Here is a 27501-nt window from a genome sequence, read left to right as displayed (position 1 = left end):
GTGTAATGAAAAATGCAATTGTTAAAAATAATCAAAAAACATCTTACCATCTTCCCAAGAGAAAGGTTGAGGTGACTCAAGTTTGGGCCGTTCAGGTAAGTGCATTCCAGTCTCATTATTGTAACCAATTCCTTCAGCGTCTCGCCTAGCTTGCCTGAGAACTACACCTCCTTGATCTCTTAACCGCACTGCAGCTCTATAAAATATGGTATCTTTTGCATTGTACTTCATACAGTTATCTATGATAAGATTGAAGTCTTCTTCAAACTCACTGAGGTTTTTATAGCCTTGAGCATCTAACCGCTTTCGCATGGTAGAGAAATCCATAGGGTGTTTAATATGATCCAAATAGTCTGGAACCTTTGAACAAATATTTAAAACATGAATGGGTAAAATGGTTTTATTACAGCCAAAGTAACTTTAGTTATTAACTAATCACACATTTTAAACATATTTTGTAACACTTCAATATAAGAAATTCAAAATGTATCTTAGAATTGCACATTGTGATATTGCAAACATTTGCATGCCAACAGCGGTTTACATATTGGAAGATTCTGCACCTTGGGTAAAAAGTTTGAACTTTACTAAGAGATGCTGAAACTGTATGTTTTTAGAATTCTGTGGGTTTAGGTACCTCTCTTCCCAGCAACTAGTGACAGAACAAGGGGAAATGGCCTCAAGTTGTGCCAGGGGCAGCTCAAGTTGAATATGAGGAAAAATTTCTTCACTGAAAAGCTGGTTAAGCGTTAGAACAGGTTCCCCAAAGCAGTGGTGGAGTCACTGTCCCTCCAAGTATTCAAAACAAGCGGATGTGACACTCAAAGATTGAACTTGATGATCTTGGAGGTCTTTTCCAACCTTAATGATTCTGTGATTCTATGTATAATAAACAGATGTGTATGCAGTATCTGCACACACCCCCATATAATTTATATAGACATGTCTACATGTTTTTTGCACACATGCCTGTGTGTATATATGCACACACACATACACATATACTCTAAGTCTGTCTAGTTTCACCTGCAAATAAGAACATAGTACCTACATTTGAAATTTTCATACCCTTTGAGTTTGCTTTATCAAAATCATCTTATTGCAAAATATCAACATGTATTCATTATTCCAGTCCCAGAAATTATTTTGGTATATAAACATTAAAAGGTTTTCATAGCAGTAAACCATAACTCATACTAAAGTATCAAAATAAAGATTAAAAGGGAATACTGTTTCCAACTCTGCATGCAATGACTAGTTTCTTGCATTTAAGTGCCACCAACTCCTATGTAAACATCAGGAAACACAGCTGCAAACATACCTCTTTAAGGTTCACTGGCTGAGCAAATATACGAGCAGAATCCTTTTCCTGAAGCTGATCCAGTACTGATCGCAGAAGTACAGTGAATGGAGTAAGCTGAAGTTCCATAGCAACCTGCTCAATCTTGACCTAAAGAAGCAATAATTATCCAACTGAGCATTTTTCAGTAACATACTGTATTAGTTTTGCAGTAACAGCATAGTACTTTAGATATTAATTAGCACACAAATACATTTAAGTAAATGAGTTCAATATTACTTTCAATATTATCAGTTGGGCATTTGTCTGACATAGTTTTTCATGATGATTTTATTAAAAAAAACAAAAACCAAAAACATTCTCATTTCTTCAACTCCAGCTTCTCAGAACTCAAATTTGTGTTATATATCAGAATTTTGTTTCACTTTTAAATGTATTTCTTTTTCTTGAAAAGATGTTACATAAGAACAGTTTCACAGTTCAGCAACAATATGAATAGTAAGAATTCAAAGACAGCATGTTTAAAATTAAATTTTAATTGTACTGCCATGTTCAAAGTTTAAATAAAGAATATGATAAACATTTACAACTACCTAAGAGCAAAACAAAGAGTAATTGGAAGGACAATATTCTATGTAAATTCCAGGAAAATAACTTCCAACAAACAAAATCAACATCTTCAAATATTTGAACAACCTTCAGAACTTTCACTATTTTTGACAATATTTTTAACCCAGTCCCCTACAACATCCTTCTCTCTAAACTGAAGAGAGATGGATTCTATGGGTGGACTGTTCCACAGATAAGGAATTGGCTGGATGGGTGTGTCCAGAGAGCAGTGATCAATGGCTCAGATTCTGGATGGAGATCAGTAGCAAGTGGTGTCCCTCAAGGGTCTGTATCAGAATCAGTACTCTTTAATATCTTCACCAATAAGGTAAGACCACAGGATTGAGGGCACTCTCAGCAAATTTGCAGATGACACCAAACTGAGCAGTGCAGTTGACACATCTGAAGGATGGGATGCCATCCAGAGGAACCTGGACAAGCTTGAGAGGTGGGCTCATGGGAGCCTTACAGGGTTCAACAAAGTCAAATTTGAGGTCCTCCTGCACCCAGGCAATCCCAGGTATCAATACAGGCTGGGAGATCAACAGAATGAGTGCAGCCCTGCTGAGAAGGACTTGAGGGTACTGGTGGATGAAAACTTCAACGTGAGCTGGCAATGTGCAGTTACAGTACATAAAGCCAACTGTATCCTGGGCTGAAACAGAAGAGTGGCCAGCAGGCTGAGGGAGATGATTTGCCCCCTCTACTCTGCTCTCCTGAGACCCCACCTGGAGTACTGCATCGAGCTCTGGGGCCCTCAGCAGAAGAAGGGCATAAATAAACCTGTTGCACTGAGCCCAGAGGAGGGCCACAGATATGACCTCTGAAAAAAGGCTGAGAGAACTGGAATTGTTCAGCCTGGAAAAGTGAAGGCTCTAGGGAGACCTCATTGAAACTTCTCAGTACTTCAAGGGGGTTTAACAGGAAGATGGGAACAAACTGATTAGCAGGGCCTGTAGTGACAACAGGTAACAGTTTTAAACTAGAAGAGGGTAGATCCAGACTACATATAAAGAATTTTTTTTTTTTACAATGAGGGTGAAGCATGGAACAGGTGGGCCAGAAAGGTGGTAGATGCCTTAGCCCTGGAAAAATTAAAGGGTAGGCTGGATGGGGCTTTGAGCAACCTGATATAGTTGAAGATGTCTCTGTTCACTGAAGAGGGGTTCGACTAGATGATCCTGAGGCCCCTTCCAACCCAAGCCGTTCTATGACTCTTTGAAAATGTATTTTACACCGTTTGAGCACACACAAGCACATATGTTACTTGCCCCTACATGAGGATTAAAAGACAGCAGTCCTTTCACTGAAAAACTGTGTGAGAATATTTAAATTGTCTTCCTTCAGAAAAGCCTCATCAAATTAAAAGGTGCTTCATTTACCTGTTCTCTTTTCAATTTTTCACGCTTACGTATAAGCTCTATCAACAAACGTGCTCTTTCGAGATCATGGCGCAGCCTTTGCCAGTACTTCAATTTTTCTTTTAAGGCTTGCATTTCTTCATCATCTTCTCTCTAAGAAGAGAATAAAAAAGGTTTTCATGAAGTGAAAAATGCATACCTCTTTTTATAAGACAGTTTTATGCAATTACAGGATGTATGTACATGAAAGGAGAAACTACTGTCTTATAGCTACAGCTCTTGGTCCTAAGCTTCATACTGCAAGAAAAGAAAACCTCTGGCCAGGGTATCTTCTAGAGTTTCTCAAGGGTCTAACTGAAAACAAAATCAATAAACTAGAAATCATTCCTATGGTGAAAGCTATTCATGTAAGAAGAAGCAATATAGTAAACAGCAACCTAGAAATACAACAAGCTGCAAAATAAAATACAACATTTTCACATCAAAATTCAAACCAGGTGAGAACCAAATTATTCTTGTGGTTAATACAGTCCACCTCCTCCACACCCAGGAGAATTAGAACACACTTGTAACAGAACAAAATCAGTATGGCTTCTGTAGAGAGGATTGAAAAGCTGTTTATTAAATAATACAATAACTTCAACTGGTACTGCAGGTAAATAATGTAGTAATACAACCTCTCAGAGAGTGGATGAAAGAATTTAATTTACACATTTTTAATAATAAGTAATGTTTAAACATTTGCAGTATTTAGTTTAATTTGTACATACAAAATATGGAGCATTTCTTGTATGCCTTTACTATTTTTCATAAGGAAAAGGGATGATATTGGAAAGCTACATACAGGATTTATATAGTATTTGTAAGTCACCAGATATGAGGGCATAAAGAAATAGAAGTCCTGATATTAGGACTAAGTAGACAAAAGAAACATGTGCTTTGGAAAATTATTACAAAAAAATGAGTATTTCATAAGAGTCTCTGAAAGACAACCAAACTTTGTGTGCTTGTCAGTAACTCACATAATGCAACATACACTTAATAAGTAATCTTTGTGGAAGGATTTAAAGGCTAAAATGAAAACAATAAATTTCATAAGTTATAAAAAAATAGAAGGTAGAGGAATAAAGAAAAGTGGCTCAACAGATGAACAATGAACAACAGTACACATTATTACACTGAAAGCAATAATGAATGTCCTCAAGAGAAGGACAATTCAGATGTACCACAGGTCTTGCACAATTTTTCAGACAGAAGGCTCTACAAATTTAACTGCAAAAAATGGCAGTTTAAAAACATTATCTAACAGATTTGCGAGTGCTATGATTTTATCATCTGCATCATATTTTATTGCTTTATACACTTTGCAAAAGCAAAGGCAAGTACCCATGAGAGCTACGAAATTAGTTTTATTCAAACCTCTGACTTCACTGAAGTTGAAAATCCTTAATTATCAATCATCTGTACTAGAATACAGCAATCTGAAAACAAGTTTCCTCTTTTCAGTAAGAAAAAAACCTCTAAACCCAAAAAACAACAAAAAACCTACACACACAAATCCGCCTCCAAGCTAAAAACTGGAGCTAGAAACTTCTAACTCCCTTTCCTAATGACTATTACAACTGAAAGTTACCATTTCTTTAAGGAGTTATATCTTGACATAGATATATAATAATTTAACTGTTTGGGGTCATCATAGCTAAAAGTAAACAGAAAAAAAAATTAATATGCACATTTTCAATTCCTTAGAGACTCACTGAAAAAGGAAACACGCTGCCACTAATTGCTGTTCTTCTAGACCCCTTCATCTCTGAATACAGATACCACATGTGGAAAAGCAACCTAACTTTAACTGACATGGCTGTACTATTTTTTCAGTTCTGCTGTTTTTCAGGACCAAAAGTAAGTTGTGGTGATTGCCACAAGTGGAAGCCTTGTCCTCCTCCCTTTGCTTGCAAACATTCAGTCGTTCTTTTGCCCCACATACCTGTACAATTTATGACATTGGGGAACTGAGCCTGCCAAAAGCTAAGTCAACAAAGCTGTACTAGTTTTAGGGTGGGTGAGGAAACTTAAATACAGCAAGAAAAAATGTTACAGCAGGTCTCAGGGTAGTTCATTAGACACTAAGTATTTGGCTAAACCTCAAGGTTCAGTTGCATTAAAAAAAATCTTTTACTTTCATCAGTTGCTTGACCAATTTCATTCCATAAAATAGCACATACATGTAAATCTGCAGATCTGACTCAAAGTATCACGAGCAACTTGTTTCCCTTTTTTTTTGTGCACACATTCCCTCCTCTCCTAATTATCACTCTGGCTTGGGGATTAATAGCAAAGTCTCCAATTTTTGACACTTCTGTGCAAAGTAATGTTGGCAGACTGTTTATAATAGCTAAGATAACCCTACTTTGCCCTAACCTATTTACCAGCTAACATACAACATATACCTTAATCAAATTAAGATAGAGGCAAGCTGAAAAGAGCATGATGGACTGGTTTCCAACATCCAACCAGTAAACATTTAATATAGGAAGAGTTCCTTCCAAAATTTTCAGCTTTCTGACACAGAAAGTTTCTAATAACTTTCTGGTGAAGACTATCTTTTTCCAAGTCTTTCTTTCCATAACTGCCCTGAAAGCCAGCAAGTTTCATCTGGCTGATGACACCAGAAACATTTATACAGAAAATCTTGTTCAGAGAGGGACTCTTCAACATAAACTGTACTGACAGGACAAGAAGTAATGAGTTCAAACTAAGAGTAAATTGAGGTTAGATATTAGGAAGAAATTCTTTACTGTGAGGGCAGTGAGGCACTGGAATAGGAAGCCCAGAGAAGCTCTGGATACCCCACCCCTGGCAGTGTTCAAGGCCAGGCTGGATGGGGCATTGAGCAACCTGGTCTAGTGAAGGTATTCCTGCCCACCGTAGGAGGGTTGGAAGTAGATGATCTTTAAGGTCCCTTCCAACCCAAACAATTCTTTGATTCTATGATTTTCCTATGGACTTAGTTCTTGTTAAATATAGTATTCTCTAGAAAAGCTAAAACTTACATATTTATTAATACTGAGGGAAAAGGGAAACACTTCTAAGCCTACATATATAACATGGATCAGCTGAGAACTGGTCTCAGCAGGACTATGCTACCAGTCTGTGCGTACTAGCAGGACTCTGTAGTAACAGATCCCTCCTTATGCTGGATGTGAATACATGAGAACAGCCTCACTCCTTACGGAGACTGTAACTTAATATGAACCAAACAAAAATAGAATTACAGTTGATGAAACTGGATCTTGAGCAATACAACTAGTTGTATTAAGATCCTCTGCTGGGGCTTGTATCCCTATCAGTCAAAACCATTTCAATCTGTGTCCTTACTGAAATCTTCAGTGAAGGCATGACCTTAATTGACCAGCACCTTCTACTTTATTTCTCCTAACAGCGGCTTTCAACAAACCTCACTACAGCAGCAACAAGCTTCTATACTTAAATTTCATGTGTTATTTTTATTCAAGCATCTTTTAAGTACAGAAAAAAAGATAAAACAGTAGAGATGTAAATATTAAGAGTATTCCAATACCTTTCCTGAATTTCTAGGTGGAGAGAGAAGTGACAATATAAACCATTCTCTCAGAGGGTTCCTTGTTCCTGCACATGGTGAGGTAGTGTATATCAGCCAAGACCTTCTCTCCTGGTTTAGAACTCTTAGTTGATATAAACATTACCTTCAAAAGCATATCATAACTGAGCTCTGGAACACATTTATTTGGAAGTAAATCTAAATCATGAAAGCCTCTCCCTTTGTCAAATTTGTTCTAGATCGAGAGATCAAACCCACCTTCCACCAAGCATCTTGAAACCATTTTCAGAGTTTTGGTTCCTCATTATAACACTTCTTTTCAATTTAAATAACCATAAAAAATCTCTGAATCTGTATTACATCAGTCTTTATGTTTCTTTGTTGACTGAAAACCTATCTAGGTTTCTTGATATTCAGACCTCTCACATAAAATAAAAAGGATTTTCCCATCTGGACTGAAACAAACAAAATAATAATCTCTATCTCAAGAATTCTGAGGTATTCTCACCACAGCTATGCCACAGCTGTTTATTAAGGTCTGCATTCAGTGCTTTGCAGTTAGGACTACATATTGCAAGTGCTATGGTGAAGGCACAATGTCATAGACAGGACACTTGGTACACACTGAAAAGCACCACCTACACATTTTTTGTTAGCAGAACAATTTAACATTCAGCCTGGCTTGAAACTTGCTTTTTCTTTTCAAAATAATAAAGTTCTCCAATTTGTATCAGACCAATATAATAGCTTCTAATTTATTTAGAAAATAGTTTCATTACTTCCTTACTTAAGAATCATTCTAAAATTAAAAAAAAAACCCAAACATAAAGAAATAGTGTTTGTATCAAAGTGTAAACAGGCAATGGAATTTTAAATAGGTCCTATCTAAGGCCTATTTTATTTTAATCAAACAACAATTACAATAATGGCTTCATGGTGGTAGTTACTATTTAAATATTAGAAATGTTGCAGCCTGTTGCATGCCATCTCAGTAGAAGATGTACTTTCCAAAGATCAACAAGCATGTATAATTTTTTCAGACACTAACAATGGACTAGTTCTATACTGTCACAATAGCTTGACTTTCTGTGCTTGACTTCAGCATTTTTTAAGCACTCCAGGTCAATTAAAAGAAGTTTTATGTGAATAAATGAATTTCAAGTATTACTAGGTAACTGCCAGACACCACTCTTCAGAATAGAAATTTCTAATGTGTAAGTAAAAGATTAATCAAAGATTAAAAGTAGAATATAAAATATTTCAGAGAAACTCAAAAACTAGTATCAAAATGGAGCAATATAGAAGCAGTGAAAAAAAGATAAACTAGTGGTCAGTTTATATTCAAAGTTAATTCCACCTAAAAAGAATCCACTTAAATGGAATTTGAGAATCTCATCTATGAGGAAAGGCTGAGAGAGCTAAGACTGTTTAGCCTGGAGGAGAAAAAGCTCAGGGGGCAGAAATTTCATCAATGCACATAAATACCAGCAGGGAAAGATGCAAAGAACACAGAGCCAGGCTCCTTTCAGTGGTACCCAATGACAGTGCAAGAGGCAATGGGCACAAAGTGAGAATGGACATCAGAAAACACTATTACTTTTATTTTTTTGAACTGGCACAGGTTGTCCAGGGAGGTTGTGGAGTTTCCACCCTTGGAGATATTCAAAAGCCAGTAGCACATGGTACTGGGCAATCTACTCTAAGTGGCCCTGCTTGAGCAGTGGGGTTGTACCATATGACATCTAGAGGTCTCTTTCAACCTCGGCTATTCTGAGAACTATCAGTTTTTTACATGAAAAGCTAAAAAAGTTAACACACAAACATGACAGATCAAATAATTAGGAAGCAGTGTTGATTATGCTATTTTTATGACTACATCAACAATGACTTAATCAACAAACAGAAATATACTCCTAATAAGAATAATAGTTCAGCTTTAAAGGGGAGGGAAATCTCAGTTTAATGCAACAAAATTAATATAAAATTAATTCCTGAGTTTTAGAGGCTATTTTACAAGAACAATTCCACTGGAAGTCAAACACCTGGAGAATGGAAAGAACACAGCTAACTACATATTCCATTCAATTAAAAAAGGTAATTGGGATGCTCCAAATCATGATGCTTCACAGCACTTCAAGGTCTACACACATGGATCCACATACACAATTCAGAAGTTTTAATTATTATTAAGCTACTCAGTGACTTGAAACCAAAGTAACTGAGCATCTGGAGGCACTGTTTTGATGTTTTTCAGTGCTTGACTGGTTAAGTGTGTATAACTTTATAACCCACCTAGACATAGTGTAGCTAGGATGAGTCTTATTGGAATAATGTATCAGCATAAACTTAATGCTTGACCACAATCCCACTTAATTGTGTCAAAAGAAGTTGAAACAGGTCTTTGAACTTCTTCAACAACTTGTCTTTTATTCTGTTTTTACCGAATAAGGTGGGCAATAAGGATCTGAATTTGAAAACTCTAAACTAGCTGTCTGACCCTTTAACCTGTTAAAATCCACATTTTTTTCAAGTGTCAAATATAACATATGTTTTGCATCTTTTGATGAATGTAAAGTAACTTTTATTTTTTATCTAATGCATAGCACCTTAAAGTAATGAGTTCCAGAAAACCATAATACCAGTCAAAGAATAATGGTATTATGATAGTTTTGGTGACAGTATTTTTGTGAAACATTTAAGCAAAACAAAAGAAAAACCCACACAAATCTGGGTTGGGGTTTTTTTGTTTGTTTGGTTTTGGGTTTTTATATCACAAATTAAAGTGTTAGATTATTGCCAATACAGGTAATGTAACTTCAGAATGAGGTAAAAAATTTATTCAGTCCTGAGTAAGAGAAAGTTTTTGTTATGCTAGGCTTCCTAGTTAATTTTTTACTCAATAAAATACAAAAACTCTGATTTCTTCTTATAAGTAAAAAGTATGTCACATACCTGTTGCGTGTTTCTCTGTGACTGTAAACTGGACTGGAGCCTTCTCAACAGTGGAACACCATTCCTAGACAGCCTTTTAAGCAACCAGTAACTGTGCACTCGTTCAACAAAATGCTTCTTTCGCTGAATGGCCACCTGATTCATAATCTTATTTAATCTAAAACATGGAAAAACTGATATTGTATTTTTCACAGCAAAGCATAAAACATATTTGTCTATGGAAATTAAACATCAGATATATATGAACTGTAAAAACAGAAGTAATCACCAATGTTACTAATTTATTTCAGTAACATCCCTTCCAGTAAAATTATTTCTGAGCAGAAAAATAAAATCAAATATATCTGCTTGACATTGTAGTTTCTACCAAATACCTTAGGGTACTTTGTAAAGCTAAAGGCCATCAATTTTTTCATGATCATTATTTGAAGAGCAATCCCCGATTAGGGCTGAGAAAAAAGCTTTACATATTTCAGAATAATTTTCCTATTGAAAATAAGAAATAAAGATATAAATCAGTATGAAAGTTACTTTGTTACCACCTCTACAAAGAATTAATAGTTTACTTTAAAGACAATATGTCTTCCAACTTTTTGCATAAAAACATGCAACAAAAAGCTTGTATTATTCCTCTATTAATATTTTTTTGACAAAGTAGCCAAACAGAAAATGTAAAACACAAAACATTTACTATTTTACCCCACACATATGATGAAAACAGCCACACAGAAAAGACACAGGTGAGGATAATTAAAGCAAACTATCTCAATCAAGATCAATCACTATTTTCTCCAAAGTTGCTTTTTAACAAATGCAAATGCTGTTTGCATTTACTCATTTACAAATACTCTAGGAAAGTGCTATATGAACATCACACACAACAATATTGACTCTTATTTTTCAAATAATGACATTTTAGAATGTCCAAGTCTCACACACAACACTTGCTTCTCAAAAGTTACATTAAAAAAAAAAGTTAATCTGAAACAGATCTTCAGCTCTCTGTGCCTACAGTACCCTGGAATCATGACAAAAAAAGTTATAAAAAGTTAATGGTTACATATGATAATGCAAGTATTTGTTACTGGTGGCAGCCCTCGCAAAATTAACATAAGATGCCCCAAGGGACCAACCAACTTTATAGTCAGATTGCTAGTTTGTCTGGGGGCAGGGGTGGGTTGGAGAGAGAGCTGGATGTAAAACAGCTTCAGAAAAGAAAATAACAATAAAATCTGTTAATTCTTCACTCAGTCTCTTACTACCCATAGCAAAACTCTACAAACAATGATAGTTTATCAGATATTCTCCAATAAAATTTAATAATTAAGTGGGCAAATATTAATTCAAAATGTGTCTGATTTGTAGAGCAGTAACATGAAACATTTAAGTAAGAAAACATGAATATATACACATACTGGTATTTTGCTGCTTTTTCCTTTTTAATATTAAGGAACAAAGCAGTTTCGCAGATAAGGATAAAAGTACAGAGCCAAATAACTAAAAATGTAAAGTTATAAGTAAATCTTGGGTTAAATGATTTTTAAGAATATCTGGGAAACCTATATATTTTTCAGACAAACATACAAGTGAGTCTACCCTCAGTTCACCAAAAGTCATCTATCCCTACTAGCTGGTTGTCCTGGGCTGTGTAGAAGACAAGGTGCAATGTCTACTCAGTGCTACACTAACTATCTACAGAGCTTTCAGTCATCACTGGATAAAGGCAGAGCAAATACAAGTTTTCTTCAAAATACAATGACAATGTGTCTTTTGTTTCCTCAGTGGCATTGTTTTTTCAATTAATAATTAAACCAGTTAGGCATTCTTGAAAAATTTTAGCTTAATTTAAAGCTTAGAAAGCCTGGAGATGCACTTCAGACTGTCTTGTAAGTCTTTCACTGGAGGGGAGATGCAGGCTGCAAAAAGATTTACTCAATGCAAAATGACATAATTACAATTAATTATAGAATGTAATCAAAATCAAGAAATTAATTTCCCATCTCTTGAAAACAGTAAAACCTACCAAACCAAGTTGAAAAAAGCACAGCCAAATACAAAGCTATTTGGAGTGATCAGAGAATCGTAACATGAAGAAAGGTACCTTGGCTTCATGCCCATCAGATGTGGTAAGACTAAGCAAACATCTTTAACTACAGCTTTAAGTGCATTTGCCCATTCACGTAATGAACTGATCTATTCATATATAATTATATTAGTAAAGTGCTAAAATAAGCTTAAGAAAGATGTTCACAGCACATACTCTCCAACTTGAAAAATACAAATAAAGTAATTCGGAGTGCAAAAACTACTTAACAAGGGGTGGGAAACTACTTCTCTTTGCATTCCCTCCAAATAAAACCAAAGACTGGCTGTTCTTATTTCATGCACACACCACACATGGCTAGTGGCAATACACGTCTCAAAATAAAAAGGTCTGAGACACTTCACATGGCAGGTATCTACAAAGCCTCTACACTATGAACTTTATGTAATGAGGAAGTTTCATCTCCTGTTAAGACCCTAACAATGCACTAACTATATCAGAGTTCTTCAGTCATATTTTTGTTTAGTCTGATACTTCCACATAGATTTTTACTGTCACAGAGGCTTTAAATTTTGACATGCAATACAACCATTTAGGGGAAATAAAACACTGCCACTGTAGAGCCCTAGAATTAGCACAGCTTGGACATTGACTTTGAAGCTCCCACCCTTAAAAGAGTTTCCTGTACATTTCACTTCCTTTTTTTTCCCCCCAACAGAGAGATGTAATTGAAAAACATTATTGAAGAGCAAGGGAGAAAAAAAAAGTATGTATTTGAGGCAGGTAAGGGAGAGCTTTTTGAAGACTTTGTAATTTTGCAATCCAGGATTTGACTTGCACAAGACAGGATTAATTGCTGCACTGCACTGACAAATTCCTCACGCAGAGGCAAGGCTTACAGAACTTAAGGCCACTCCCAGAACCACATAAAACACTTCAGGAAAGGCATTTTTTTTCCTAAGGTATCCATCCACCCTTGAACTTTTTCCCAGTATAAGCACATCAGAAAAGTACAGCTTTCTGTATTGTTTGATTTTCTAATGGCAAGTCAAGCATACCAAGATATGGGAGAAAACCCCCATAATTTTCCCTCAACTTACCAGTTATTTAAAATAAAATACATTGATAGAGGAATTTTAAAGTTCTTAAAAAGGTGCCTGCATTCCCATGAAATTCAGTAACTGCTGTTATATAACTGGTCTCATAAAAGAAGCATTAGGTTTCAAGCTGATGACCACTGCAGCCTTTTGATATTTTGGCAGCAAGAGTCACACTCCCTCTTGTTTTCCTTTTTTTTGGAGCTACATTCCAAAATTATACAGATGTCAATATGTTTTCCACAAACAACAGAAAGCCAATACTACTTCCCTTTCCCAGCATCACTTGTATCAGACTGTAGAACACTGGTGTGCTCTACAAACATGATATGAGGATATTGTACAATTCCCTGCTTGTCTTCAAACAGGGAAAGATCCTTTTTCAACTGAACCTTAAATTTAAATAGCACCTACACTCTCGTGTTCAGTTGGAGACATTTGATGCTACACTGTAAAAAGTGATACACAATGCACGGGTTAATGCATTCAGAGAGCTGAGTGTGTTACTCAGCCCTTGTTTCCTCACCTTTCATCTATACGTATATTTTTTGTCAGTGTAAGAGATGTGCAATCTCATAGGTTCCTTCTTCCTTCTTGAGTCTTCAACTCATGACTACCTTCCTCTCCCAGTTTCAGCTACATGTCACTATGGCAACCATGGTAACTGGTTTCCGGGAAAAGTGAAACCAGTATTTTTGGTAACTAAGTGTGGCAGTTTAACCCAGGAAAGTCAATGAAAGATAATCAGACACTTTTCTATTAATCATCACTAACCGCTCCAGAGACCATCCATGCTCTTTAACCCCACAGCTATTATTTTAGTATTACAATACATGAAGATTTCTATCACATCTCTCCATTCTTAAGTTTTTGAAATATAAATTAGAGAGAACATTTCCTTGAGCAGGTATGTGATTTTGACAGCATTATTATAGTAACTCAAGCACAGATTTTATTCCTTTTCTGTCAGTATGTTTTAAAACTAACTACTGAATTTGCCTTTCTGTGCTAGGTTGAGAGTCCAACATTTTATCTACTGATGCATCTTCTGAAGCCTGAAAGTTTCTATAGGTTCCTATTCTTTATTCCACATTTACTGGTATTGAAATAGTATTTGATTTTGAGTGAACATATAGGAAGCATTTCATCTTGCTTCACGTGATAGGGAAACATCTGTTTTTCTTCTAGGGCAAACAGCTTATAAAATTTTGCTTATACAGGAAAAGTAGAACACTGAACTTGAGGTAAGAAAGTAACAGTGTAATTTCAGTCAATTCTCTGCTAGTTATAACAGGGTACCTTATTGCTATTCTAACAATTACATTTGTGATCTTCCAGACCTTTGGATAAGCAAAAAACCCCCAAAATAACAAACCCCCAAACAAACAACAAAAAATCCACACCCTGTCACACTGGAAAATCTCTTCTCAGAAAAATCACAAGCATAGATTTACTTCTGCCACTTTCTCTACATATATAATGACTTTTCCTTAAAATTACTGAATATTTTCCTTTACCTTTTTTTGTAGTAATCCTAGCCATGCCACAAATGATTTTGAAATCTAATATCAAAAGGCTAAATTCACAACAGATATATTAAAAATCACTTTCTGACCTGTAATAGATCACAGTATATCTACTAAGTTTTGTGCACACTGTAACTTGACTGTTGAATAAAAAACTTCCAGGAGACAGTTCTTCAGACAATGCATTTTGAAAATTATGTTTTTGTATAGCACAAGATACAGTACCCTCTAACTGCCACCAAAAAAAAGATATATAGGTTCGTACAACTGGTGAAACTCAGAAGTTATGAAAAATAAAACCACATGAATCTTGATCTTCATAACTACATTATGATTTATATAATCATTTTGGACTAAACCTCCCAGAATACACATAGAATACTAATGTTTTGATTTGTTTAAAGCTTCTTTGCCCTGTACATCCAAAATAAACAAAAGAAAATAATTATATGTACAGCATATTTCTATATCCATTTTACAAAAGGCCATATTTAAATACGAGACAGCACATTCATCTTCTGGATTTCTTTTTTTTTCCCTGCAGGGTGGGGGACAGGAATCACCCCTCAGCCATCAAACATATGACTTCTAGTACCAGATATGTACCATTATTTTTACTCAAAATCAGTATCTACTTTTAGAACTCAAAAATAAGTCACACTTTTTCAAACATATTAATTAATCTTTATTTAATAATCTAACCAGAATCAAGACAAACTAGCTTCAAAATAAATAAAATACCACTGAGGCAAAGGTACTGAACACCAGAGTAACTCTTCTCTTGATTAAGGCAAAATTACTTTTTTATTTAAGCTAAGATCAGGATGACATCAGCAGTAGTTTCTCCAGGTAACAGAAACGTTTCAAAACCAAATAATCTGACAAGAAACATCAGTGGACAATGACTGCCAGCATCCCCTCCCACCTCACCAAGGTGATTCCATCATCTAAAAATCAGGTACAGTCACAAGGTATACCTATATCACGCTCCCCTGGAATCAAAATAAGTATTTGCCCATGATTTTGTGAATGTATACATACATGTATAGTTAATGATAAACAACTAACACACATTAATCTGGATTTATTCAGCCTCTAATTTCTTTGCAATGCCTGCTCTAGCAGTAATTTTAAATGTCTTTTTTTATGCTGAATTTTAAGCAGAATTTCTTACTCTTTTTCCCCACTTAAAAACTTTCTGAATGTATTAAAACCCCACAGTACCCTAAAAATAATTTTAAAACTCCCCAAAAGAAATCCACAAGCCACATATACGATTATGTAGCATCATCTGTGACTGCAGACCAACAGTATCTCACAGACTTCTGTAAAAGTTCCTTTCCCCTTACATTGTGTTTCATCGCTTCCTGTTTATTTATAATTTAATTTTCTGGTCCATACTTCATTTTAGAGACAATCAAGACTCTCTTGAGGTAACAATATTAAATTGAATTACTTGGTAAGAAAGTTAAGGATAGCTCAAATGGATAATTATAAACCAAAAGAAAATACTGGTTCTGCCTTGAGACACAACAACAGAAATCCAGTTTTACTACCAGGAGCAATATGCTTTCTCATATGAGCAAAGGTCAACACAGAAAAATCCGTTCACATGCAGAACATAAATGCTGATTTGTAACAACAGCTGAAAACACTTTTGTTGAGTCTCAGCAAATTTTGCTCCAGTTGTCTGCTACTACTTACCTACTTTCATAACAACCTTTTAATTCTCTTTTAATATTATGATGCAACACATCTGATGCAAAAACATACAGTGTTTCTACTTCTTATGAAAGTGAGGCTTTGTTGCTTGTTTTATGCTCTCTTACAAGTATTGCATTTCAAATACTTTCTTAATTTCAGACATAACAAATATGCCATGGAGAAACAGAAACTAATGATTAAAGTAAATATTTATATACTTGAAAAGATCAGCTTCCACTTAATAGAGTAGTACTTGCACGTATCACAATGTATATTTTGAAAATATAGAAGAGTAAATATTTTATATCACATTCTATTCCCCCCAAGTAAACAGCCACATAATTTCACAGCATTTTTAAAGAACGTGGATATTGACACTGGCTTTGCAAACAAGCAAACACATTTTAAATGTCACTTTTGACTCATAAAATCAAGAGACTACAAAAAACCAATGCTATTTGTACTAAAGAATCAAGCACCCAAAAGTAAGAGACATCACACAGTTTTCCCAGGTAACCCTGTAACTCTTCTGCTTTTTGTACCCCTCCTGCCTGTTGAATAAGGCAACAGTTATTCTGGACCTGCAATCAAAATAAAATACTTCTGGCACTTTTTAGGCACAGGGTGGGACAGAAATCTATCTATCTACTAGGCAAAACTGAACCATTACACATCACCAGTAGGAGTACTACACGGCCAGAACAAATTTGCCACTTTGTTCAAACTAGTGGGAAGCCACTTTTCTGACTGCCTCTTGTGAAGAGGAGCAGGCACTGCCTGTCCCTCCCATGCAGAGAGACAGTTTGAGAGTGTCCTTTCACACTCTCCACCCCCACATAGCACAGTTGCTCCAGCCCGTAGGAAACACAACTTTTAATCTAAGCTCATTTCTGCCTTTAAACAACCAGAAGAAAAAAAAAAAGCTGATGAGTACAAGCAGTAAAACATAAGCAACAACCTTCAACATTTTTATATTTCAATAAAAATGGAATGAAATTTCCTAGTAAAGACGCAATACATTTCTGCAATCAGAAGGTCTGATGTACATCCTACATGCATAAGAGTTCCTCAGTGGTCCCATTTATTATTACAAATGCTAAGCAAGTTACAAGTCAGCATTGACAGCACTGAAAACTGAAGCCACCTTAAGGCTCTAACACAACCCACTGCACGTTTGGAAGTAGATACTTAGGTATAGACTTTCTAAAATACCTAGGCAACAGGACAGAATAGGCCCAACATTAAAAATAAATAAACTTCAGGAAAAAAAAAGAAAACAAGAAGCAAGCATTCATCTCCTATCTTGAATGGGTAGCAACTTCTGATCCTACACTCTTTAACCAGTAGTCCACAGCTAAAAGTCTAGAAGGCCATATAATTACATTAATAAATGACCTACAGAATGACACTATCTATGTAATTCAACAGCAAAAACCTTAAAATATGACATCTGTGTAAGAAATTCTGATCAAAGTCATTCAAGGCAGTAGCACAGAAACCAGATCTAACAGTAAGCTGATACAGGAATTCATGAGCTAAAAAAGTTGTGTAGAAATCATGAAATATGTTATTCTACACCAGTCTTTTTAACATATCCTGAACATTAGACAGGTGTTTTGAAAAACAGAATTATTAAAAATGGTGTTATTGAAATGCCAACTCATTCATATGTACTCACTATCCAGGAAAGGAAACAGTCTACAAACCCTCCACCTTAAACTAAATGTAAAATGCAAGATCGTATTCCTCAAGCTTCACCAGGCATGCACAGGGGCTACATCTACCAAGCATTTTTCTCCTCACTATGACCTTCATATTTGTTTACTTTTCCAACTACCAACTCTGAAGAGCCAGCAATATGCCATGGAGACACAAGTCAAGTTACTAATGATTAGGAAACTAAACCAAACATCTCCACATGTGTCTCAATTTCAACATATGTTGAGAACACACTAATATTAAATTGCTCAGGAAAAAAAAAGCATTAGTGTTTAAATACTGAGTGTATGTATTTCTTTTCTGGTAATTTAAAGACCTTAATTGCTCTTCTCAAAATCTTTGAAAAGGCAAATCATGCTTCAGCATTAAAAAACAGATTAGAAAACAGGGATGATTTAAACGAAGCATGCTGTGAATTGATCCACATAATTCTTTATTAGTTTATGATTATATATTTAACTTCTACAGAAACACAAGTGTTTCCTAAAGGGTAAAAAAAATAAGTAAGAATACCCAAAATAGACAACTAAGATTTGTCTCTGCAGCATAATCATGCTTCCTTTTAGTATGCCCATTTCTGGTTTGCTTTTAATTCAGGTATCAGTTTTCTAGGACCAAGCACATTCCCATTACAAAGAGTACTTAAGCAAGGGTCTCTCTCAGCTGAAGACAAGCAATTTATAATAAACCTCAACTTTAAAATAGCTTTAAACTGTGCACATTTTTACACATCTGACATAAAGTATACGAACTAGACTTGCTTTGAGAAATATGAAAATAAACATAAATAGAAGAAAGCTGAACCTCCCCACAGTCTTGACAAGAAATTTAGTCATTAAAATGAAAAAACAAAAAGAAAAAAAGTCTTTGTATTTCTGTTCCTGGCATCTAACAACACCATTAATAAAAGCGAACTGATGATAAAATATTTTTGGAGTCTGGCTCTTTTAGAAGGCCATGGAAAGAACTGCCAGAGGGACCACTGGAACATACAGTCTAATCCTCAACTCCTGGTTCATGTTCTTTCTTATACTGTCAAAAAAAGGCAAAACAAACTCACACTAAACTACCAATTGGGATTGTACTAATTAAGACAAAGCCAAATTCTTTTACACCAACTCCCCCTACCAGGGACAACAGATCCTGTTTAAACAGCAGTATTAGTTTTAAGCTTTTCTGCATTGCATCACTAAACAAAAATACCATTTTACCAAGGAAATCATAAAAGAGAGCAGTGCAATGAATCTGAGGTTTGTAAACACCATACAGGAGCTGTTTGTCTAAGTCAGTCAAAGGAAAGGACTGCAGTCCCAAAACTCGTATTTATTTAGATTAATTTAACCAGCTTTAATTGTCCACTGCCTGAGACTTGGGAATCAAATATTTAAAAGGCATCATTTACTCGCATTATTTTAAAAGCCCTCTCTGTCTGTGCACTGAGAGTTCTGTCACAGTACAATGAGCCTGCAGATGGAAGTGATGCCTGTTTTGAGTAAGTTTCCAAACTACTGTTCTCAAGTTAGTAAGAATTTAATTCAAAGGGTAAACAAATATATTGATGTTGTAAGTCCTAGAGAAAAAAACAAATACTCCACGAAACCAAACTGTTTAAGTCCCAATAGTCTAATTTTGCATTTCTCAGTCCAAGTATATTATGTCTCAAACATTCATAAAAGCCAAAACTGTATCTTTCTACCAGAGCCTTCTGTCACTGCTCGATATCCAGATGCAAATTATTTCCACTGTTGAAATGCACAGCTCAAAGTAACTGAAAGAAATCTGAAAAGAGATGGAGATGCTACTCTTCTTTTACATTAAGATACAGCTAACTGAAGTTCATGTTGAATTTTTTAACTCCTGAAATAAAGATATTAAAAACTTAGTTTCTACTCCAATTCTGCTTTTACTTATGAACACGTAACTTGCAGCCTCCCTGCTTTCTGATGAGTCACATGACTAACCACATCAAATCTAGAGCCATCTGCCAGCCCTCTGATCACCACTGTTAAAATATAAAAATACAGCACGTTAAATGTAAAAAGCAGTTTCAGTTCTGGTGTTCATGGCTGATATTTGCACTCAGATAACAAAAGCTTCTGAACAACTGCAAAAGACACACTAATACTTCTTATGAAGTATAATTTTGTAAGCAAAGACAAGATTCAAACTGTCAAATTCATTAATTAATTTTTGTTCTAACATAAGCATTTCACTGAAGTTACATGACAGATATTAGAAAGCATCACTGAATAGGAAGGCACATTCATCTCAGGTTCCATGAGTAAGACTATATTAATTAACTAACTTACCACCACTTACTTGCTAATTTTTCTTTAAAAAGTCTGCAAGTTACCAATTTCATCCAAGTCTTGATAAACACTGTTGCATTTGCAAAAGGAAAAACGTAAAGTTCACAAGAAACTCCTGAGAAGTTATTCTGCCCCATAGGAAAATACTTCCTCAAAAGGTTTTTTGTCCTACTTACATAGATCCTACAGTACAAGTTCACACTTAATTTAGGTGATACAGGCAGGATTCAAAATGTATAGACATAAATGTGATTTTTTATTTTGGGGCTCTTAAACTAGAAAAAGAAGTTCAGATTCCAATATGACAACCAAATCTAACCTTGAGCTTGGTTGGTCTTTTCAATAGTTTTTGTAATATTTTTTAACATCTTTTAACATCTGCTATTCTGAATTCAGCAGGTAATTCTCAAAAGTACAGTGAATGACAACTGAACACACAACATGACTTGGTCTGACAAAGAAAAAACAAAAGGTTTTCTAAGGACAAGACAGACCACTTGATCACTTACTAATTTCACTGAGGAAGTCACCACATTTCTAATGCAACTCCATAAAAGCACAACGTACATAATTAACACTAATCATCTGAGCAAGGCCTTTAAGGAAAGCATGTAAAAAATGTATGGAAACTACAAGTTGGCATTGAAAAGCATTGCTTTAAAATTAAACAAATAATTAAGTAAAGGTTTCTTGCATTTCCTTACCTCTGAGGGGGGATATAAGGAGCAGATACTGTTGGCATAACTGTACAGGGTTCAACCACTGTTTTCTTGGCTTTTTTTGTCTTTTTTCTGACTTTTGATGTAGACCTAGCAGTTCTGACTGATCCCTCCTTTCTACAAACACCGTTTTTGATTTCAGCTTCTCCATAAATATTCAGAGGTCTCCGTGTGCAACCTGGTGGAGTATGTACATCGCAATAGGCAGTTTTTTTCACAGAGAATGTTGTTCCACTGCCAGTTAGCTCTTTCACAGGTTCCATTTTCATATATAGACCGGCCTTTTGAGCACATGTCACATGGAATGCAGTATAGCAGTTTGCTTTGTGGCACTGGATGCAGGCACCAACACCTTTCTGTTTACAGAGGTAGCATGTTAACTTCCATCTGGCTGGGGGAATGTTCCTGACACCATCAATTGGCTCAATAAAAACTGTATTGGCAAATCCAACTTCTGGAATCCACAAAGCACACACCACGTGTCCCCAACGATCATCATCAGTCTTTTTAAAGGCACCTCCCTTGTTTGGGCACAGCACACAGTCTACAGGCCGAGAGCGGGACTGCAAACAGTGTCTGCAGAGCCACTGGCCCTCAGGTATATATGGCACCCCATAGCATTCCTGATGTACTGCTAAATTACACATATCACAAAACAGGATCACATTGCTGTTCTGACATTCACCATCCATGCATATACAACACACTGCATCTTCATCAATTAAAGACTGATGATCACCCTGTTTTTGGTTCTCAAAATAAGACTCTTTTTCAAACCTATCCATAAGGAATTCAAACATATTTTGTGAAACAACTGACACTCCATCACTTTTCCGCTTATCATTTATCAATTCTAACCACGCATAATCTTCTTCATCCATGTCATACTCAACTTCATTATCAAGTTCTTCTGCCGACTTCTCAATGAATTTGTAATAAACTGGAGGTCTCCGAGGAGCCGAAGGAGGACTGTATTCAACAATACGTACTTTTGGTTCTGGAAGAGGAGCTGTTGTAGCAGGTATACCATGTGAGCTCGGAAGAGCTTCATTTTTCTTTTTCACTTTGTTATTTTTATGCCTCTTGCTTCTCAAACAAACTGGTGGTCTTTCACTATTTTCTTTATTGCTGTTGCATTCACTCATTTCCTGGGCAGTAAGATCATCTTCTAATATAACCTCTAAAGGATCAAAGATACTGATCCTGTGCAGACGACCTTCAATTTCTATTTCCACCATCCTTTGAGCTTGCGCATATGTCAAGGTTTCTCGCGTGGGGGAGTGCTTAATACTGCATGGGGAAGAAGAATGCCTTGCTGCCGATACTCGATGGCATCTTCCTTTTCTCCTCATTTGGTAATGTTTACCTAAAATTAGAGCAACAATTAATGTTCTGAACTCCACACAATCATATTAAGATATTTGTTTTACTGTAGCAAGGAAAAACCCCTTCAGTTCTATAGCCCCCAATGTACCTACTCAATTAAAAAGAAACCAAACCAAAAACCTGTCACTCTTACTCAACAGGACCGCCCACACAGTTTTGTACAAATTTAATCAACTGATCTTCTAAATAGCTGTTTCTCTGAGTAAACACAAAATCCTTGCTGCAAAAATCCTACAGAAATGCTGTCTGCAAGACCCCTGCATGAGAACAAAAACATTTCAGAAACGCCACAGATAAAAATTCCATTTGTTACCTTGTAAGAAAACCTGTAATGCAGTATTTCCTAATACCTTAATGGTGCTTGCAGTTTGAAAATTTTTTCAACAGATACAGATTACTTCCTCCAGACTGCCCTTCAGAAGAACTAATGCAATTGTGAAAGAAAAACACGTTTTCCCTGAATTTTTTTCCAGTGCAATTTGAAACAATCACATTATCAACTCAATTACTACAGCTATACTGAAAGCTAGAAAAAAAAACATACTTCCAAATTTGGCAAGTATGCAGTTTGACAGCCCTTTACTTTACTTCCCTCAATCCTTAGTGAGCCTATTATTCTTCTTCACAACGTGGTAATAACATAATTGAACTTGCAGTGCCCATTATGGTGTAGTACAGACTGCAACTAGGAAATATATCCACCTGTAAAGCAGATTTGACTTGGAGCCAAAACATGTTCCCTGCTTTTAAGTATGCATGTACACACCCCCTTCTTCCTCAACAGATTCTTCAAGAGTTGTTCTCAGATCAACCGCAATAGATAAAAGTTTCCTTGTCTTTAAATCCAGTCCCAAGCTCTTTAACACAATTTTCAAGTTTAACACCTACTGCAAAAAGATCACATACCAAACAAAAACGTATCTTTCCAGACAAGCATGGATTCTGGTCACCAGATTTACAAATTAAAAGCTTCCACACTTACAGCTTTCGACATCTTCAAAATGTGTGGGTTTTTTCTCTAATGAGAGTTGAAAATACTATAAACCTGACCAATAAGGTCAAGTTTTAAATTCTGCATCACTCCTTCCTTCTCAATAATCTTGACTGCAGAAACAAACCTCAACCTTTAATCACTGCCTTTTAAAGTATTGATAGGGCATCACTGTTTCAACTCTGCACTTAAAGTCACTGTCCTGTATTAGTTAAAATAACACAACTAATGTTAGCATGTATTGCCAAAATAGCAGAGAAATACAGAGATCAAAACACAGCTACTGTTAAAGACTAGTGTATCTATTTCCAGGAATAAAATAGCAAGCACTAGAACAACATGAACTACTCCAGGACATCTGTCTTTTGCTTAGTGTAGATGCCAATCTCTAAAGATTCACCTCCAAAGTACTGATGGAACTCCTTTTACGAGAAGACTACATAAATTAAGCAGCTAACCCTAAGACTGATTCCTGAGAGGATCTGATCTGTCTGCTCTCACACACTGGCCTTGCTTTCCCAATCTGGCGTTATTATTCAGCAAGAATGGTGTTGCTCATAGATATGACTTCTACACAAATAATTCTTAACTCTCATTACTTTTAATCATAGCATAAAACCAGACAAGAGTCAGTGTTTAATCATGACAGACCTCTGATCTGCTCTATATAAACAACAGATGAAGGTTCTGCCTCTTCAAACAAGTTTGGAGGAAATATTAAATAATTAAATTCTGTAAAATAACATAGGATTTGATCATACTGATTTCTTAACTGCAGAAAAAGTTTAAACCACTAATAGTGCCACAGAAGATCCAACGACTAAAACCAAAAACATACTTGTAATTTAATGGAAATTGAAACCCAGTTTCAATATAGATTTTATAATTCAGAGGTAATACATATATACACAAAGGGAATACAAGGGCTCTAATTTCTGTTTATTACTGTGAGCAAATAATGACAGACTCTTCATCTAAAACATACTGATGTATCAAGGTACAACAACTTACTACGGATCAGAATGGATTCATTTTATCTGACTTTGGTTTATATGTCTGTCTTTAATTTACTTGTCAATCAAGGAAAACAGATAGTTTATATGTTTATCTCATATAATTGCATTTTAATTCTGTCTAGATGTAAAAGTCTGCTTTGGTATTTTCAATGCCCCTGCCTACATCTTATAGCTGATTGTGTATCTGTTCATAGAGACTCCTGAGAATAGAGACTGTTTGGAAAGAAATACTGAAAGAGGGACAAGAGGTGTCCTTCAGAAATCAAAAACATATGTAACTTGTCCACAATATTTATCTTAGCCCGGCACCACAGCAAAACACATTGATGCTAGGCTTCCAAGTTCTCCATCCCCCTCTGTTTCCAAGATTCTTAAGCATGGCTCCAAGAAGACACTAAGAACAGGAAGAAGATACTGAATAGCACAAGCATTCTTGCTTAAAGATTTAGGACTGCTGTTGCAAAAGTCAAATGAACTGTTTGAACCAGAGTGATAAAAGATAACTGAGCTAACATCTCAGCATCTTTCCTACAATACTCAACAGTAAATACAGACAAATTAGGAAACAAATTAAGCCTCAGTTAAACACAGAATGGATACCCTACAAACACAAAGCAATGCACATAAAAATGGAACTGGGAGTACTCTGGACAAAATTCATGCAAACTTTGTGTGAATAACTTAACAACCCCCCCGTCCCCCGGAAGCCAAAGCAGCATTTTATTTCTCCAAAATCCTTGTCTTTGCAAATGGTCTATAAACAGTCCCGATGAAGACCAGATTTCTGCACAATACATTCACAGAATCACAGACTATGCTGAGTTGGAAGGGACGCACAAGGATGATCGAGTCCAACTCCTGGCACTGCTCAGGGCCATTCCCAGAAGTCACACCATGTGCATGAGAATATCGTCTTGAGATGGACTATGTTTTTTGAACTCTGTCAGGCTTGGTGCTGTGACCACTTGTGATTTGTTTCTTAATTAAGGTAATTATCAGGTATCTTTCTCCCTCTCTCCCACTCCCAGTATCCTGTAGATCGACCGGAATCAGGACTACGGATCTAAGTTTGAAAAAGAGCAAACTAAGACAAGTTTCCTTTCAATATTAACACAGATACCACACTAACCACAAACAAAATTATATATCAATGCACTTCAGTAAGCACTTTTCTGCCTCTTATAACGACTCAAAGACCACAGGATGCAAATCAGAAAAGTTATCCACCGCTTTCAACTCTTAAAATTACATCAGCTTCTTAGGAAGAAAATCACCAGCAGACGTTTTCACTCATCACCAACAAATGTACATGAAGACGGCTGTTTCCTGTGGAATACGTGGTATAAGGCAAAAAAAGCCCCATTCAAACAGAAACCCCCTCCCCAAACCTCTCAAGGTGTAGGATAACTAAACATGAAATGCACGCTAAGTATACTTTTGGATTACCCATCTCTGTCCTAGTTACCTTCCTCCTCTTCAAATAAATTGCTTTTGGTCCCTGGATCCCCTGCTCAATGGAAAAGGGAATTCCATTCTCAATGGGCACTTTCATGCAGATCATTAGAAAGAGAAAGACACAGGAATGCTCTTTAATCCCAGACAATGAGGCACGGTAAGCAGACCGTGCTCACACGCATACGGGGCGGACACCACCCACGGCTTCAGCCTCGCAGCAGGAGCGAGCCCGGAGCGAAGCCCTCCGGGCACGGCACGGAGCAAAGGCTCACAGAGCCCAGCGAACCGGCCCGGGGTCGGCCGAGAGACGTGGGACCACCAGCGCCTCTCGCCTCTGGGCCGCTGGAAGGAGCCCGCCGCCGCCAGATCCCACAGCCGTGCTGGGATCCGCACGCCCCCCGACCCGCCCCCGCCGGTGCCGCGCCAACAACACTTCCTGCCCACGCCCAGGGAGCCTCCAGCGCTCCCTCCCCTGCGCGCCGATGGTTCCTGCCCGGCGCGGCGCTCCCCCCTCCCGGCCCCCGGCAGGATGGTTCCTGCCCGGGCCCATCATCTCCAGCCCTTCCCAACAGTCACTCCCTCCCCGCCGCGAAAATACTCGGCCCACAAATATGGCGGCTGACAAAACAGCTCCAGCGGCGCCCTCCTCCCTCCCCCAGCCCGCCGCGCTCCGCTCGCCTCCCCGCCCGCCGCTTCCCCACCCCAGGCTGCCCTGCCCAGTCCGCCCTGCTCTTTCCCCCCCGCCGCTCTCCCGTCCCGCCGCGACGGGACCCACTGGGTCCCGGCCCCGCAGCCGCCGCCCGCCGCCCGCGCCTCCCGCCCGGCCGCACTCACGCTGTGGGAGCCGCCGAGGCGCGGCTGACAGAACTCCCGCTCCGCCGCTGCGGCCGACGCTCGGCCGGGTTAATGGCGGAGGCCCCGCCGGTGCTGCCGCCTGGCCCCGCGTCCGGCAGCCGCGGGCGGGCGAGCGGGCGCTGCGAGGGCCGCGCTGCCCGCGGCGGACACCCGGCGCTGGGTGCGGGGCTGCTGCTGCCGCCGGGCGCGGCGCATTCGTGAGGCGCGGCGCGGGTCGCCGTCCGGCTGCGGGCTCGGCGCTCGGCTCCCGGGGCTGAGCAGCTCCCCTCCCCCCGCGGCACAAACAATGCGGCTTCACCACGGCGCTGCGCCGACGGGGGGGAGGCGGAGAGGCGGGCGGGGAGGGAGCGAACGAGCGAGGGAGGGAGCGAGCAAGCGAGCGAGGGAGGGAGGGAAGCGACGTGAGGGCGCGAGGCGCCGCCCAACCCCGCCGCTGCCGCTGCCGCGGGGCGGGGCCTGCACGCCGCCGCTCCCCCACCCGGCACCGGCACCGGCCGCTCTCGGGGCACGGAGCGGGAACGAGAACGGGCCGCCCCCGGAGCCGCCGCTCCCCTCCCCTGCCCGGCCCGAGCCCGTCGCGCGCCGCCAACGGATCGTCCAAACGTCCCAGCGCGGGGGACCGGGGAGGAGGACGAGGAACGAACGGGGGAGGGACGGGGCTCGTTAAAAAAACTGAGGCTCAAAACTTGAAGCGAGTGATATTTATTATCTCTCTGGGGGGAAGTCCAAGCTCGAGATTCCTTACGTAGAAAATTTGCTTGAATGTCAGCTCTTGCGTGGTCTCCGGGTCAGGCTGCTGCTTATAGATTAACTGATAATAGCCTTACATTTTGACAGGGCAAAAGCAGGTTATTTCTGGCTCCCCCTGAGAAGGACAC

At 38.0% G+C, this 27501-nt stretch overlaps 1 protein-coding gene across 4 annotated transcripts in view; it reads right to left on the bottom strand.

The window, feature by feature from the left end:
* BRD1 (bromodomain containing 1) overlaps positions 1-26994 on the bottom strand; it is a 54907-nt gene extending 27913 nt beyond the window's left edge. For 3 of the 4 annotated variants that reach the window (XM_071552568.1, XM_071552570.1, XM_071552571.1), the window contains exons 1-6: positions 26603-26685; positions 20906-22286; positions 9803-9959; positions 3292-3423; positions 1322-1450; positions 48-360 (exon numbers count right to left, since the gene is read on the bottom strand). In XM_071552568.1, the coding sequence (XP_071408669.1) occupies positions 48-360; positions 1322-1450; positions 3292-3423; positions 9803-9959; positions 20906-22272 (2098 nt within the window). In that variant the 5' untranslated portion in view covers positions 22273-22286; positions 26603-26685. Of the gene's footprint in view, positions 1-47; positions 361-1321; positions 1451-3291; positions 3424-9802; positions 9960-20905; positions 22287-26602 lie in introns of all 4 variants that reach the window. The other variant, XM_071552569.1, reaches the window with a different exon arrangement.
* Positions 26995-27501: the final 507 nt, after the last annotated feature.

Source organism: Pithys albifrons, chromosome 3 (genome assembly GCF_047495875.1).
Source record: "Pithys albifrons albifrons isolate INPA30051 chromosome 3, PitAlb_v1, whole genome shotgun sequence".
NCBI classification, from domain to species: domain Eukaryota; kingdom Metazoa; phylum Chordata; class Aves; order Passeriformes; family Thamnophilidae; genus Pithys; species Pithys albifrons.
Note: the sequence above shows the minus strand (reverse complement) of the source record. Positions and strands in the feature narration are given on the sequence as shown.